We start from the raw sequence: 15,643 nt of genomic DNA on the forward strand, positions 1-15,643 counted from the left end.
CGCTTTGCCGGCGGCCCGGCGGGGCAACGCCGACGCCACCCAAGCGTGTCCCCAAGCGGCCTCCACGGTTGAGCTTACGCGTGCTAAGGCGCTCGAATTCCATGTTCACGGGCCATTCCTCAGCCCCCCAAGCCACCGGCAAGATGTAGTGAGTGCCCCCACTCGCCCTACTTTCCCCCATCTACTTCCTAGCGCCCGAGCTGGCGCCGCCCTCGGGAAGTTGCATCCAGTGACGCCCGTCGCACTCAACACAACGACAGCAGCTGGCTCCCACTGCACGGCTGTCAACGTGCCTTGCACGGCGACGATGCATCGAGCTTGTTGCCCTTGTTTAACTCCTTCTCCTCCATTTGTTCTTCGCCCGCGCCCCGGGGCAGTGCTCCTGGACGTGCCATTGAGCCTCCACCACGACCATGGCGCACTCTGCTTCCCATACGTTCTCTCCACACACTCTCAGCGGGAGCGTTTCGTGACAGCTCCCCATTCGTCTCTGCCACGCCCTTCAGCGGGCGACGCAGACCATATATGTCATGCCAGCGAACGGGGCGGCATCCTCAACCTCCACGCCCGCTGTCCTTTTTGCGCTCAATCATCCTACTTCAGTCGCACTACGCTCCATTTACGTTGGGAGTCTCGCGACCGGGCTGACCACTCTAGCGGATACCATCCATACAGGCATAGCCGGGCGCACGACATGTCGGAGCTTAGCAGTCTCCCGGAACGATGGGACATCTACTATCAGTACGCAGCACAGTGGGGCGAGCGGCAACTCTTCCCTAGGACCCTGGACCCTTCGTTGCCGCCTCAGCAGTGCTGACGGCCAGTCAGTACCACCTCCATTCGTGTATGCACCACGAGTGCATTTGGACCGACGGAAGTGAGCTGCCAGTACTGCGAGCGACCTGATCATCCAGTGTGGTACTTTCCGGAGCTGGGCCGTCGCGCCAATACACTTCACATGTTTGCGCCATCGCGCTGGGGTCCAATAAAGTAGGTGTTGAGCGGCCCCTGATAGCTTGACATGCTGATGTCCAGTGGTTACCGAGTGAGTTAAGCCAAGTGGTGCTGGTTGCTCTGGTCGCTCTAATTGACCGCAGTATTACGACTTTTATCTGGTGCGTACGATCAGCCCCTTGGTTCGGCGTTCGTGTGACCGTTCCTTGGTAGACCTACCTCTGACCATAGCCTAATGGCACCATGATTGAGCACAGTAAGTAACATATGAGACCCGCTGACAAGCAGTGGCGTGGTATGTGCCAAAGCTTCACAGAGATTAAACGCACAGGCGCTTTATCGGTAACGGCGACCCCAGCAAGGATTGGCTTCAGGACTATGTCGCATGTGGGGCAAAGGTAGCGGTCTCGACTGACCGTAGACGACCTCAACATGGTCACGGTCGACATGGTCGTCATAGACCCGAATGCGCTTAGCAACTGAAGTCCCTACTGAACTGCTCGCTGCAATCAAGTTGGGACGTCGGCGGCCACACCTGTCAGATCTCTTGTCACGAGTTCGTTCAATATGTCTTCATATCGTCTCAAAGCTGTACGCAATCCACACGCAAGAGCAGCGCAAATAGGGGGAGGGTCCCGGCGAGGGGTGAAGCCGCGAAGCAAAAGAAGTGCCGAATGTTCGGTGTCGTTGTACACACTTCACAAAAACACATGTAGCATCTTGTTCCTGTCGTCTGACGCGTCCAGCTCTTCGATATCCCGGCTTAGTGAGACGGAGCCCCCCTGTGGTCGACGAACGTATGGATATAGTCGGGCAAGGGCACGCGATTGAGACTGGACGGCTCGGGCGTGCCGTACGCGGCGCGAACTGGAGTCAACGGATTTCGGTTACGAGCGCAACGTTGCGTACAGCAAGTTCCCGGCATCATGCCATGCTGGCCCTGCAAACATCGTACCACCGCCACCACAGATGTGAGGAGTACGGCGGACGCCCCCGAGGCTGCGTTGACGCCCTTGTCTCTTGCCTCGGTGCCGAGCACGCGGAGATGAACAACACCGGGCTCCCGCCAACAACCACCTTCCAGACAATCACTGGCAACGCCCCACGCCACAATCGCCGTCAGCTAACCACACCGATCGACGAGGATCGAGGTGCTGTCCGTTCGCGAATGCGGACAGCGTAAGCCGTTCCAGACACGGCGTGACGCGTGAGCAGGGCGGTTGGGCGACCTGGTCGTCGTCCGTTTTTGAGTTTGGGCCAGTGCCACTCGCACGGGTGCCCGTCCTTGCACCCGGTATGGCGTGCGTGCGAGACACGGAGGAGCCTCGCACATGCCATGCACGCCCAGACGTCGAGAAACATTGAAGCATGATCGAGCTTTGGCCAAACCAAGCCTGGAGCTGCACGCCCGCCCCTCGGCGTTTGGCCTCGGCTCCTCGCCCTCCTCCCCCACCCTCCCCTCGCGACCAGCATGCCAACACAGCGAGCACCCGAACAGATCTACACCCCAATGCCGCAGTATGCCCGATCGGCGCATGCGGGCGGCACGCCCCTCTCCGAGTGCGAAAGAACGAGCTCAGATTCCCGCATCCGACGCTGGCCATTCCGCATGCCCATACATGCCCGGCGCGCCCTCTCCCCGAGCTCCTCCAGCTCCTCCAGCTCCTCCAGCTCCTCCAGCTCCTCCAGCTCCTCCAGCTCCTCCAGCTCCTCCAGCTCCTCCAGCTCCTCCAGCTCCTCGAGATTGCCACCTCTCACTCCCTCGCCTCTTTTTCCTCGCCTCTCCTCGCCTCTCTTTCCTCGCCTCTCCTCAACCTGTACCAGTCACGAGTTTACCAACATACCTGGGATGACTCCTGCCCACACCTTGTCCCGCAGCTTGTCGTCCTTTTCATCCCGTCGCTCTTCACCCGGCTCTCCACTCCGAATCTTAGCGCTGGCACTGTGTATTTTGACCTTGACAAATCCCGTCGTCGCCATCTCTGCCTGGCTTGGCGCGCGGCATCCGTCCCACCGCCCCGGGAGCACGCTCTCGACGATGGCGCGCGCCGCGTCCCACCGCTCTCCCGCATTCCATTGCTCCGCGCCGTCAGTGTCTCTCATGCCAAACTCCACGACCTCGCCGTGCAGCACGGCGCTGCGGTGGTTGATCGAGCTGTTGAACGCGCTCAGGGCCAACACGATGCCGTCGAGCAGCGTGGCCGTGATGCACACCCGCGTCTCGGGCGGGAGGAGCCGGACGAGGCGCGCACGGTGGTGGCCGTGCAGGTACACTTCCAAACCCGAGGGGGTGTCCGTGATGGCTGCAACCATCGGGATGCAGCTCTGGCAGTGTTAGCGGGTCAGTGTGGCGCAGGGCGTGAGTGACTCAAGGGCATCGGAGTACGGAGTTCAAGCGGGCATCAGGTGATGTGCACGTACAGGGTTGCCGTCCAGGTCGACGAAGGCCACATTGACAAAGTGCGCCTCGACGATGACTGAGTCAGCGGGTCAGTGGGGCCGAAGAGCCCACTCTGTTTTATCGTGTCGAAGTCGTAGCGTGCCTTGTGAGTGTCCCGCCCAACCTCATTCTCTGACATCAGCAAGGATGCATGGAGGCAAGGGCAGGGGAGCGTACCATGCGTCTTCTCAAACTCGCGCGGCCTCTCGCCCATTCCAGAGACCATGTGGGAGAGAAGTGGTAAGTGCTTGATAACAAATGGTTGTGTGCATATCGTCGGTTAGCAGAGTGGGGAGTAATGTGCGACGTGCGACACGCGACATGCGCCAGTCTCGTGACCCGAATCCTCCACTAGTCACTTCTGCAAACTCCGGCTCAATCCTACTACTTCTTGGAAGCAGTTGGCAACTGCATTCACCTGCAAGTACCGAGCTCGCTGTTCAGTAGGGCCCAAAAACGAGTACCGCCCCATTGTAGTTCTAAACACCAATTTATCTGAATGCATGTCCAAAGACGTAGGCGTACAATGAAGGCACAGCGATACAGCTATGAAGTAGACAACCCTTAGCGGGCCGAGGCCATGGCCTTCTGCATCTGGCGCTTGAGCGAGAGCATCGACTTCTTGTACTGCTCAGTCGTAGCGCTCTCCTCCTCGAGGACCTCCATCGCCTTGCCGAGCTCCGACTCGATGGCGCCCTTAGCACCACGCTTGAGCTTAGAAGCAAGCTCGGGCGAGGTGATCTGCTGCTCAACGACGTGGATGTACGACTCGAGCTCCGACTTGGCCTCGTGGCGGGCGGCGAAGTCGCGGTCAGCGGCCTTGGACATCTCGGCGTCCTTGATCATCTGCGAGATCTCCTCCGACGAGAGACGGCCAACCGAGTTCTGGATGGTGATCTGAGCCTTGCGGCCCGAGGTCTTGTCCTGAGCGGAGACCTTGAGGAGACCGTTGGCGTCAACCTCAAAGGTGCAGAGAAGCTCGGCCTGGCCACGGGGCATGGGGGGAATGCCCGAAAGCTCGAACTCGCCGAGCAAACGGTTGTCCTTGCAGGCAAGGCGCTCACCCTCGAAGACGGGGAAGGTAACAGTGGTCTGGTTGTCCTCAACGGTGGTGAAGACACGCGACTTGTTGGCGGGGATAGGGGTGTTGCGGGGGAGAACGACACCGAAGACGTCACCCTGCATGGCGACACCGAGCGAAAGAGGAGCGACGTCAAGGAGGAGGAGGTCGGCGGTCTTGTCCGAGGTCTGGTTGGTGAGGACGGCACCCTGGACGGCGGCACCGTAGGCAACGGCCTCGTCGGGGTTGATCGACTTGTTCAGCTGGCGGCCGTCGAAGTGCTCCGAGACAAGCGACTGGATCTTCGGGATACGAGTGGAGCCACCAACAAGGACGATGTCGTCGACCTTGGCAGCGGGGATCTTCGAGTCCTTGAGGACCTTCTCAACGGGCTCGAGGGTAGACTTGAACGCAACGGCGTTGATCTCCTCGAAACGGGCACGGGTGATGTTCGACGAGAAGTCGACGCCCTGGTAAAGCGAGTCAACCTCGACGGTGGTCTGGGTGACCGACGAGAGGGTGCGCTTGGCACGCTCACAGGCCGAACGGAGACGGCGGAGAGCACGGGGGTCGTCCGAGATGTCAAGCTTGTTCTTGCGCTTGAACTCGGTCTTGAAGTGGTCAAGGAGGGTCTGGTCGAAGTCCTCGCCACCCAGGTGGGTGTCACCAGCGGTGGCCTTGACGGCGAAGACACCACCGGTGATCGAGAGGAGCGAGACATCGAAAGTACCACCACCAAGGTCGAAGATGAGAACGTTCTTCTCCTCCTTGGTCTTCTGGTCGAGGCCGTAGGCAATGGCAGCAGCAGTGGGCTCGTTGATGATACGGAGAACGTCAAGGCCGGCAATGGCACCAGCGTCCTTGGTAGCGAGACGCTGCGAGTCGTTGAAGTAGGCGGGGACACTGCGATGTCAGTATGACACGCTTGCCAAAAAAAACTGTGCGCAGGAGACTTACGTGATGACAGCCTTCTTAACGGTCTTGCCAATCTTGGCCTCGGCAATCTCCTTCATCTTGGTAAGGACCATGGCGGAGATCTCCTGGGGCGAGAAGGTCTTCTTCTCACCGAGGTACTCGACCTCGACGTAAGGGGAGCCGTCCTTGTCAATGACGGTGAAAGGCCAGTGCTAAATGGGTCAGCACTACAAAGGAAAGCGCGCCAATTCCCATGCATCCGCTGCTCACCTTCATGTCCTTCTTAACGTCCGAGTCGTCGAAGCGACGGCCGATGAGGCGCTTCGCGTCGAAGACGGTGTTGCGAGGGTTCATGGCGCTCTGGTTCTTGGCAGCTTTTCGGGCGTCAGCAAAAAAATCCTCGGAGAGCCGGGATCATCACGCACCGTCACCGATGAGACGCTCGCCCTCAGTGAAGGCGACATACGAGGGGGTGGTGCGGTTGCCCTGGTCTGCACGTTAGTGTATGCTCAGCGACCATCCCGCAAAGGATGGATGGAGTATTCACCGTTCGCGATGATCTGGAAGGAGTATTAGCACAGGTTCTCTGGCAGCCAAATTTGTCACTCACCTCAACGCGGTCGTTGGCCCAGACACCGACACAGGAGTAGGTGGTGCCGAGGTCTGAAGGCTGTCAGCGAGTGTCCTTCGTGCGCTCGCCGTCCTCCAGAGATACGGCCAAACTGGCTTGGGTCGCCAATGTGTGGTGACCTGGACTTACCGATACCGATGGCACCCTCGTAAACGTCGTCGGTGGACATGTTGGCTAGATTTTTTTGGTGGCTAGGTGTGAGCAACCTGTTTTGTACTCTCTTGAGAAGAGGAGTAGGATGAAGAACGAGACGAGAATGCTGAAGACTGACCTTAGTGACTGGCCTTTTGGAGAAGGATGAGAGAGGAGCAAATGCAATCGACCTGGGAGGAGGAGGAGCAGGACCGAGGGAGCTCCGTCCACCCGGGCCTAGTGCCTCTGGCCTCCTGCCTGTGTACAGCCTCCCCCTCCAATCCCCCAGCAAGCGCCGGGTCCACACGGCTCACCCGCCCATGACACTGAATCTCGAAAAAGTTGCAGCGGCGCAATCTACCTCCGTCCGGCGTTATCTCTGTGGCACTCTCCATTCTACAACCGGCCCATGCGACCCATTGCCCACTCTATCACCCTGACCAGAAGCCCTACTATGGCCCTTTACCCTTCCTTGCGAATTTCCGCAATCGCGTGGGTGACATGGTGGCGATGCGGCGCGCGGCGAGGCGGATGCACGGATGGCGTGCGGCGACATGCGCTATAAGCCCAGCTGCTGCATCAGGAGCTGGTTCTCCTGTATGTTGCGATGCCGCTCAAGGTCGTAGTCACTCTCTGGTGGTCAGCGTGAGTGGAGTGAACGGAATTTGCTCTCTCTCTTTGCTGCGCTCTCACCTGGGTTGCTCGAAGTCACTGGTTCAGACGCGCTTTCCTCGCTGTTGAACTCTGCGAGTGCACGCAATCCAGCGTCCCCGAACCAGGCAACAACGTTGTTTCGAGTGAACCAGTCCTCCATCTTGCGGCCCCTTTCTCGCCACTGCACTCGGTAATTGTATCCTTTACGTTTCCCCGTGCTCTTCCGCTTCGCCGCAAGGATTACTATCTCTGAGGGTGAGTCCCACGGAAAGATCGCGACACCCACCTGCTCGGCCGGATCCGTCAGAACTGCGCTGCCCGGAACTCTTCTTGGGTGCCTTCTTCTTCGACGAGTTGGGCTGTTTGGGTTTTGGTTTGACCTTATCCTCCAATGCGCGATGGAGGTGCTTGATGGCCAAGTTAACCAGTCGGGGATTGCAGTACTCCCTCATCTGCTCGACCGTCATCCACACTTTGGGATAGTAGGGTGACGGGGCAATGTACCTCGTTGCCATGCCAAATCTCACGAGGTACTCGTTGTTGGCGCGCACGTCGAGCACGGTGAACGGCGTTTCTGTCCGTGAGTCTACGTCGCTCTCGAGGTTTGATCACCTTTAACCTCATACTCTTTTATGGCCTGCGATGAGTTCACAAGGTTGGACCGCGGCTCCCAGGTGTCGAAGGAAGGGTCGTAACCCTCCCAACGCACAAGGTAGAAGTATTCTTCTATTCCCGTGGCAGTTTTGGCGGGATGCAGTGAGCGGCAAATGATGGCCTCGACATGGTACACGTCTTCAGCCGTGGCCGATATCTTGTAGGTCAGCGGCGGGCGATGAACGAATGCGGACGTACATACCGAAGTATGAACGCGCTCAGATTTGCGCCGATCGCTTGATGAGGATGATGCAGCCTTTGAGGGCATTGGGGAGCCGCTTTGGTCGTGGGCGTGTGGCGGACGGGAGTGTGTAGACCGTTGACAGATGACAGACACGGCGGCTATGAAGTTGACATGCGATGTGCTGTGGTAGTGGACGGAGGAGGTCAAGCGTGGAGACGGGTGTGGACTTTGTGTGATGGTGACGCGTATCTGATTGTCACCGATCACACGCGTCTCGACTTGGAGCCCCCTTCCTCCACTCCGGATATACCGGATGTACCTCAAACTTGACTTCCACAATCCGAAGCGCATATCCTAGCGATCTCCGTTTCTCACCCTCCTCCACCCACTTCATCTGTCCCTCATTCTCGTTCGCGTTCTGTCAACTTGTCCACCATTCTTGCGGCATGTATCTCTGACTTTCGGATCGCCTCGGGCGCCTCCAGAGCTCCGGATGCTGCTCTGACAGATTTGTCGCCGAACAAAATGACAGCTGCTATTAGTGCTGATCGAGTACAGCGCCCATCCCTCGCCCCATTTCTCGTGCCCGCGCGCACCAAGATTATCCGCTCATTTCGATGCTTCGACAGATTCACCTCACCTCCGCTATTGAACGTGCGATTGGCTTCGCCTCCGCAGTCGTTAGGGACAGAAGACCAGCATAGGATGATGGCAGTGCGAAGCGGGTATACGCCGTCGCCGATCGCCGTAATATGGCGCTTTGCTGATGGTCTGTGTTCTTCCGTGGTCGTATGATCGCGTTATGAGGGCATGTCCATCCGACTTGCAGGGTTAGTTGACAATTCACATTCGCACTCCTCGAAGCGCTCCAAGCATGCAAGCAGCGATCGGAGGGAAAATCAGCGCCGAGCGTCTTCGTCGGACTCCTCGACCCAGCTAGTCGCGCTCATGCGGCGCTTATAACGTGGGATCGATATGGAGGCGTGGATCAGCAGGCCGGGATTGGGTGCTTCCAAATTCACACGAGCTTCATGCCCCACGGTCCAGGCGCAACAAAGAGCGGCGACGATCGATCCGTCGTCGTCAACACCACCTCTTCAATACCGCCGTCAACGGGACCCAATTGACCGCTAGCCTGTACATTTCGCTCTCATCTTCTCTCAATTCTCATTCACAAACTTACCCTCGCGCTCGGTGTTGTGGTTTGGTCACTATGCCCAACGCTAGCACCCAGCCTTTCAGACAGCCCCAGCCCCGTGCCAAGTGCGTTTTCATTTCCTGCACGCGCTGGTGAGTCGTGGTATAGAACCTGAGCTTATGACTGCCGGGAGCGCAAGATCAAGTGCACTGGCGAGCGTCCCACCTGCGCCAATTGCGTGAAGAGGTCGTTTCACTGCCACTACGACGCTGTCGTGAAGCGACGCGGGCCAGATAAAGAGCCTGGAGGTGAAGAGCTGTTGCTCGTTTCGTGGCTAACATGGCAGGTCGCCTGAAGCCCCGCGGCGGTTTCGTAAGCCAAGCTCCACGGTCCATGGGGCTTAACCTAAGAGTACATCAAGCTCGGTAGGCTATGACCCGTGCATGACTTACCCTCAGCTCGGAAACGACAACTATGTTGAGAAGAGTATCACGGGTCGCATCGGTCGTGCCTCCTTCACTTCTCCGTGTCCCAGGCGATCTTGATCAGGAGCGGTTATCGTGGTGGGAGGCACTCTATGCCAACATGCCCCGCGACCGTGTTGTGCAGCTCTGCGACAATTTGTGAGAATGTTCTCCCCTTCTGCTCACGACAGCCTTAAAGACTGTGACATCTGGTTCAACTTCTTCCATCGTGGTCTTTTCTTCAAGTCGTTCTTCGCGCAAGACATGGGCGCTCATATCGTATATGGTGTCATGGCACATATGATGCTGTTACGAGAAGGTCATACCGAGGACGGCCGCAAGCGAGCACTTTCTTTCGCCACCGAGGCGCACAGGATGGTGACATACAGCTTGACAGCTGGCTACTACGAGCCAAGCCTCGCGCAGACTGCCCTACTCCTCGTAGCTTTCGAGTTCCAGCCACATGCGTGGCAGAACCCGTCACGCGTGGTTAGCGCCTTGGGGTTCATGGAGGGTTGTGCCAAGACATGTCTGCCCTACTGGTCCGCCCCGGCGACTGCGCATCTCACCCCCACGGCAGCTGCCATATGTGCCATCCGCCGTGAGGAGATGCGCCAAATGTGCTGGACGCTCTCGCACCTCGCCGCCAACTCCACGATTTGGCGACACCTTGCTCGTCAGCCTCCCCTCTGCTTGGCGTCGGCCGATCCAGCCAAAGTAAGTAGATCGTCGTCAAAAGCATGGAGCTGACGAACAGTTCGCGGAGCTCTTTCCGCCCAACCTATTTGACGCTGATCGCAAGGCGCCAAAACTTTACGGATGGTCGCTCTACTGCGCAGCCATTCGTCTCTGGTAGGACGAACTACAAATCATTGCTGAGCCAAGGCATACAGCACTCAATCATGTTCCAGGAGTACACCCCAGCATGTTCGTTTGCGAGCAGGCCAAGGAGCTGCTACCAGTGCTAGATTCAGCGCCGTGTTCCGGCTCGCGCAGGTACCTGTGGCAGGCGCGAGAGTGGGTGACTGCGGCACGCGGGCACGTTGGTGATCTAGACAATGAAAGCGTCCAGTATTGGTTCCATCAGCAGAAGGACGCGCTCAAGAACTTTGAGCCATCTCTTGGCAACGGCGACAGGAAGCCTCGCCCTACATACGCGTGGTGGTATCTCATGGTAGCATATACGTGAGTCTACACGAGGCAGCTCTAATCCCAGCTCGCTCCAGCTTTCCGCACAGTACGCGTTCGTTGCGGCTGAGGCGGAGGGCGTGCTCAACCGCGTCCTCACATCGCTAGACAACATCGTGGCGTCCTCAGGCTGTAACAGTGCGTGCAGTGCGATGGACAAGGCTGATGTAGACCTCAAGACCCTTTGCAATGCCGTCCGCGAACGCAACAATGCCCTCAAGACGCTCCGCGCGCCATAAGCGTCCCAACAATTGTCCATAGCCAAGAGTGATGCATCAGACCCGGTCATCGGCCCGGCTTGGCCGCGGCCAACTCCGGCCAAGTTTGCAATACGGAAATCAGGCGGATTAGCCGGGACAGCCGGTATAAGATGACGCTGGGCCCACTGTTGTACAACAACTATCCACCATGTCTGCTTACGGCTCCATCGCGACCCCCACTCCCAAGGAGCAGCTTACAGCGCGAAGCTACGCTATGCCCAACGGGCTGTGTGTGACGACACACCCCGTGCATGGGTCGGATACCGACTCGGCGATCATCGACTACTTCTGGAAGGTGTTCAACCAGGAGCTCGCCGGTGCGTTGCCAGAAACTGCGCCAGCAGCTGACAGCAGAGGGCAAGACGTACCCCCAAGAGGGGCCGCTGACGCGTGACGAATTTGCGGCCTACTTCTTTAACTCGGTGACGATTGTTGGCGTGCTCCACGAGAAAGAAGCCTCAGCAGCCCAGTTCCCAACCCTCAAGGAGGCAATGGGCGGGCGAAGCATCGAGGAGGCCATCGCGGGGTGCTACTACATGTAAGCTGGTGTGTACTTGTTGTTGTGACTGACAGCAGCAAGCCGAACTATCCCGGACGTTCAAGCCACGTGAGTCCGGGAGCAACCCTCCATATCTGGATACGACTGGAGGCTGGCTAGTATTGAGAGGCCTGACTGACGGGCAGAACTGCAACGCTGGGTTTCTTGTTCCCCCTGTGCAACGCGGAAAGAAGATTGGCGGCGCACTCGCAGAGAGCTTCCTGTACTATGCCCCGGCGTTAGGGTACCGCTCCTCTGTTTTCAACCTCGTGTTCGAGAGTGCGTCCTCCCCTGTAATATTGCTGATGACAGACAATGTCGCATCGCTGCGGTTGTGGGACAAGCTCGGCTTCCAGCGTGTCGGCCTCATCCCCAAGGCTGGGCGCCTGAGGACTGGGCCCAACGGAGCAGAGGAGTATGTGGACGCGGTGGTCGTCTACAAGAGCTTTGTGTAATGCACTAGATGGCGGTTTTGAGGGGTCCATCGCGCGCCTCAGGCACAAGCGCCTCGTGCTCGATTGGTACAAAGATGTTCTTCTGGTAGAAGCGGAGCTCGTTGATACTCGCCTGGATGTCGTCGAGGGCCCTAATGTCAGCAAAGGCAGGCTGCTTGAAGTCACCGATGCGAGGACTCAGTCTTCCGCGCCCGCTTCTCCTGCTTGATGAGAGTGGGGTACCATCGCCGGGCAATTTCCTGTTGTCAGCTACGTCAGACCTCCGCTCGCCTTGATAGAAGATACGTCCACGATGCGATATGACAAGTGTGCCATAACGGCAGGCATGCCGACGAGGAGGAACCTGCGTGAGCTCAAGAGTCAGAGAAGCTAACCTCATGTCAGCGTGCACGCTGCTTCCCGCCAAGAGGCCGGCGCCCTTCTCCGGTATCCACTTTTGGATGTAGGCGAGCACGTTGGCGGCCACCTCATCGTAGGTATGCGGAGAAGCGAGACAGGCAGCTGTGAGGCCTGACTTGCCGTGCTGCTCGGTGCACCACTCGCCCATGCTTCTATCAGCTCTTAAACTTTCAAAGCAGAGCGGACAACGCACGCATCTAACACATGCTTGGGCGTTTGGATCACCCAGCTGACGCCGTCATCGACCGGGTTGAGGCGCCCGTCTGTAATGATGACAGCGATCTCGATGATGCGATCACTCGCAACGTCGAGACCAGTCATCTCACAATCTACCTGCTGTCAACTTGGCAACAGCGCACTCACCCAGACCATGGGGCCGTCATCATATGTAAGTGGCATGATGATGTGATGAAGTGAGAGCTGGGTCGCAATGTTTTGGATTGGACCTCCACCAGCGGAGCTGAGTAGCTCCGACGTTTGTCGCGCTGACAGATCGAGCCTGCAAGCACATCCTCGATGGTCATTCGGAAGAGAGACTGTAATTAGGGCAAATGGTGTTCTTCATTCCCGTCGTAATGCAGATGACTTGCATATGCTCGTTGAGTCCAGCCACAGGTCACGGAAGGGACGAGGCTCGTGCCATTTCATGACCTTCAGACGCGACATTCTCACAGCATGCAAGCGTCCATGTAATCTATGTGAACTACTCTCGATCCCACTGATAGCTCAACACTAGGTTCTCTCGTCTTGGTTTCCCCAGATGCGCATTCAGCAGCACCGTGACGTCTGCCGGGTCTATCATCATGTCGTCCACGCTTTGACCGGCGGGGTCTACCACTATGGCTGCGTACGTCTGGTTGAGCATGCTTGTCTCCTCATAGTTGAGATATGACATGTGCGTGGTCGGTAAAAACCCAAGTACCATTGTGCCGGGGCCAGCGAAGCGGTGGTTTATGAGTGCGCCCCCATGTGGACCGATGACAGCCGAGACATTGCGCCACATATAGTTGATGAGGCCATCCAAGTCATGTTCGAACAGCGCGTGGATGTTGGACCAGTGTGCCAGTGTTTCGCCGCGATCTCGGACCTGGAGAAGGCTCTCTACTCCCGCGATCACGTCAGGCTCGTTCAGCACGTTACGCCCTGCATTCGCAGTGCTTCCATCGCTGCGGCTCATGTACAACACCTTTCATCAGCGGTGCTAAAGGGGGTGTCTCACGGTCGTCTTGCTGGCCGGTGGAGATGGCGGCACCTCCCGAATGAAGGGAAGCTGCAATAGCTCGAGTGCACGCCAGCTCAGGAAGGGATGGATAAGTACGGCCTTGCACGAGAACACGAGCGCGTCGAATGTCATTTGCGTCTCAGGCCGGTGCACCACATCACTATACCCAATGCGGTGCCAGAGTGCCTCCACTAGCTCATTGCCACGTTTCCCCGTGAGCGCGGTGGCGCTGGCGCGGGTAAGATGTGCGCTTTGCGCTATAACGTGCGCGGCACGGTCGAGCCAATGTTGGAATGACCACGAGTCAGGGGAGTTCACGACCAGCGCTGTCCCTCGCGTAGTATTTACCATCGGAGGGGCCGGGTCTAGCTTGAGATCACCAAGCCTTGCGTTTGGACCTGTGCATGCGTGGCCATTCCATGTATCGAGATAGCCCTCGGGCGTGTATACGACGTTGCTGACCACCTTGCGTTAACTTGTAGTCGATGTGGGACACACGAAGTTCTGCCCGTGTTGGCTTTTGTACACCACATAGCCGTCCCGGTATATCGCCCGATCGGCGATGGATCTCAGCCCTTCCTGCCAGCGCTCCGCGTGCTCTTCTTTTGCGAAGAGAGGAACCGGGAGGCCGAAGTCGGGGTACACTAGCTCTTCGCCGTATGTTTGGTCGGAGAACGGGGCACGGAGCGCCACACAGGGCGCGAACCATGCCGGCGTGAGGTGCGTGCAGTCGCGCACCACCATGGGAGCGAAAACACTGGAGGGTAAACTGGCGTGCGCGAGCGTGTCCTCCTCGAACGCAGAGGCGTATCGGGGATCCGGAGGCGGATTGAATGCGAAGCGAGGTGGCGGGGGCGGGGGCGAGGGCGGCAACGTTGGTGACGGCAGATCTGGCGAAGGGAGAGGCTCTGAGAGCCCATCTCGCATCAACGCGAGAAGACACCAGAGCATTGTGAGCGAGATACCGGCCAGGAGGAGTCTTCCCAGCATGCGCGGCCGCACAAAATAGTGAGGCAGGCGCCGACGCTCCGACTGGTAGGGCTCCTCACCGCTTTCAAGCTCAAGCTCGTAGAGCCTTCGGCTCATCGTTAGCACCAGAGTGTTGCGTTATGGGTCAGTTGCATCGTCAGGAAGCGTTCGAAGAGTAACGGCGACAAGTGCACAATAAAAAAAAGGCTGTGCTGAGAGGGTGCGCAACGCCACCTAGTCCCTGTACAGGCTGCGCGTTCAAGCCACCGGGCTCCGGTGGAAGGCATTGAAGTTGTGTAAGCACTCGGGTACGAAGAGCTGAGGGACTGGGCTAGCCTTCGGTATCGAGAAGATCATACACAGGACGTTTGAGAAACGATAAGTGAGTATCCACCGGGTCGCACCGCACCAAGTTGGTATCAGGGAACCAAGTCAATTGACACGCTGTAGTTAGGCCAATTGCAGCGCTTGTGAGCTATGTCGCTCAACCGCGCTATACCCTCTTCTGCGTACATCTTGTAAGAACAGTAAGAACACAAAGTGCATCCCAAATGGCCGACCGCCGTCATACGCTTTCGGATGATGGCCGCTTCCGCTAGCGACCCCCGGCACCACCGGCACCGCCTTGTCCACCCATAAACTGCTGCGCCATCTCGCGCAGCGAGGGGTCCGAGGCAAGTTGGTTGAGGTCTGGCATGCCGCCACCGTTCTGCATGTTCTCCGCCATCTGACGGATGTTAGGGTTTGACATGAGTCGCTCAAGGCCACCGTTCGACATCATCTGCTGCGCCCTGCCGTCAGCTGATGTTGGTTCATATCACCCACATTGCCATCATCTGAGGGTTGCGCATCATCTCGGCGAGGTCAGGCATACCGCCCCCCCCACCGCCACCCCCGAGCATGCTCGCCAAAGACGAAAGGTCGGGCATACCTCCGCCACTGCCAGCCCCAGCACCAGCTGAGCGGGTAGCGGGAGAGTCGGAGCGCTCTGGAACGCTCTCGCCAAGGCGGGCCTTTGCGGTCGCGAGGGAGCTCTTCATGTTGCTATTCGTTGGGTCGAGCTTGAGGCCCGTTTCATAGGCTTCGATGGCCTTCTTGTATTCACCCAGCGAGAACTGAGCATGGCCTAGGCGGGAGTATCCCTTGGTGAACTTAGGGTCAAGGTCAATGGCGCGCATCGCGTCCTCAGCAGCCAGCGAGTGCTGGTTGAGAGCGCCGTACGCGGCCGCCCGGTTGGAGTAGTACACCGGGTTTGGGCACAGCTTGATGGCGTCGGTGTACTGCTGGATGGCGTCTTCGTACTTCTTCTGAGACATCAGGGAGTTGCCCTTCGACTTGAGGGCATCAGCCTTAGCCCTGTCCTCGTCGCTCGGACCAGTAGCTGCT

The 15,643-nt window shown here is 58.2% G+C and overlaps 7 protein-coding genes across 7 annotated transcripts; 2 read left to right on the forward strand and 5 right to left on the reverse strand.

The window, feature by feature from the left end:
* Window positions 1-1,717: 1,717 nt before the first annotated feature.
* On the reverse strand, window positions 1,718-3,620 carry COLE_00804 (uncharacterized protein; the record flags this gene model as incomplete). The annotated part of the gene is made up of 5 exons (XM_018422010.2): window positions 1,718-1,821; window positions 2,799-3,279; window positions 3,376-3,431; window positions 3,467-3,526; window positions 3,572-3,620. 5 exons carry the CDS (start codon window positions 3,618-3,620, stop codon window positions 1,718-1,720), a joined length of 750 nt encoding a protein of 249 aa, XP_018281918.1.
* A 338-nt stretch (window positions 3,621-3,958) lies between these two features.
* Window positions 3,959-5,723, reverse strand: COLE_00805 (uncharacterized protein; the record flags this gene model as incomplete). Its single annotated transcript, XM_018420665.2, has 3 exons — window positions 3,959-5,357; window positions 5,412-5,581; window positions 5,640-5,723. 3 exons carry the CDS (start codon window positions 5,721-5,723, stop codon window positions 3,959-3,961), a joined length of 1,653 nt encoding a protein of 550 aa, XP_018281917.2.
* A 968-nt stretch (window positions 5,724-6,691) lies between these two features.
* COLE_00806 (uncharacterized protein) lies at window positions 6,692-7,708 on the reverse strand (the record flags this gene model as incomplete). Its single annotated transcript, XM_018426346.2, has 5 exons — window positions 6,692-6,765; window positions 6,826-7,035; window positions 7,073-7,360; window positions 7,399-7,597; window positions 7,643-7,708. The coding sequence occupies 5 exons, from the start codon at window positions 7,706-7,708 to the stop codon at window positions 6,692-6,694; spliced, it is 837 nt and encodes a 278-aa protein (XP_018281916.1).
* Window positions 7,709-8,837: 1,129 nt separating this feature from the next.
* On the forward strand, window positions 8,838-10,653 carry COLE_00807 (uncharacterized protein; the record flags this gene model as incomplete). The annotated part of the gene is made up of 9 exons (XM_018419472.2): window positions 8,838-8,887; window positions 8,949-9,070; window positions 9,109-9,187; window positions 9,221-9,385; window positions 9,418-9,943; window positions 9,984-10,078; window positions 10,112-10,411; window positions 10,443-10,552; window positions 10,586-10,653. The coding sequence occupies 9 exons, from the start codon at window positions 8,838-8,840 to the stop codon at window positions 10,651-10,653; spliced, it is 1,515 nt and encodes a 504-aa protein (XP_018281915.1).
* Window positions 10,654-10,822: 169 nt separating this feature from the next.
* COLE_00808 (uncharacterized protein) lies at window positions 10,823-11,667 on the forward strand (the record flags this gene model as incomplete). Its single annotated transcript, XM_018422009.2, has 5 exons — window positions 10,823-10,991; window positions 11,029-11,212; window positions 11,251-11,281; window positions 11,359-11,491; window positions 11,525-11,667. The coding sequence occupies 5 exons, from the start codon at window positions 10,823-10,825 to the stop codon at window positions 11,665-11,667; spliced, it is 660 nt and encodes a 219-aa protein (XP_018281914.1).
* Window positions 11,668-11,671: 4 nt separating this feature from the next.
* On the reverse strand, window positions 11,672-12,465 carry COLE_00809 (uncharacterized protein; the record flags this gene model as incomplete). Its single annotated transcript, XM_018422008.2, has 6 exons — window positions 11,672-11,798; window positions 11,833-11,906; window positions 11,938-12,010; window positions 12,042-12,215; window positions 12,260-12,399; window positions 12,430-12,465. The coding sequence occupies 6 exons, from the start codon at window positions 12,463-12,465 to the stop codon at window positions 11,672-11,674; spliced, it is 624 nt and encodes a 207-aa protein (XP_018281913.1).
* Window positions 12,466-12,769: 304 nt separating this feature from the next.
* On the reverse strand, window positions 12,770-14,278 carry COLE_00810 (uncharacterized protein; the record flags this gene model as incomplete). The annotated part of the gene is made up of 3 exons (XM_018422007.2): window positions 12,770-13,252; window positions 13,286-13,753; window positions 13,787-14,278. The coding sequence occupies 3 exons, from the start codon at window positions 14,276-14,278 to the stop codon at window positions 12,770-12,772; spliced, it is 1,443 nt and encodes a 480-aa protein (XP_018281912.1).
* Window positions 14,279-15,643: the final 1,365 nt, after the last annotated feature.

Source organism: Cutaneotrichosporon oleaginosum (genome assembly GCF_008065305.1).
Source record: "Cutaneotrichosporon oleaginosum strain ATCC 20508 chromosome Unknown ATCC20508_contig01, whole genome shotgun sequence".
NCBI lineage: Eukaryota > Fungi > Basidiomycota > Tremellomycetes > Trichosporonales > Trichosporonaceae > Cutaneotrichosporon > Cutaneotrichosporon oleaginosum.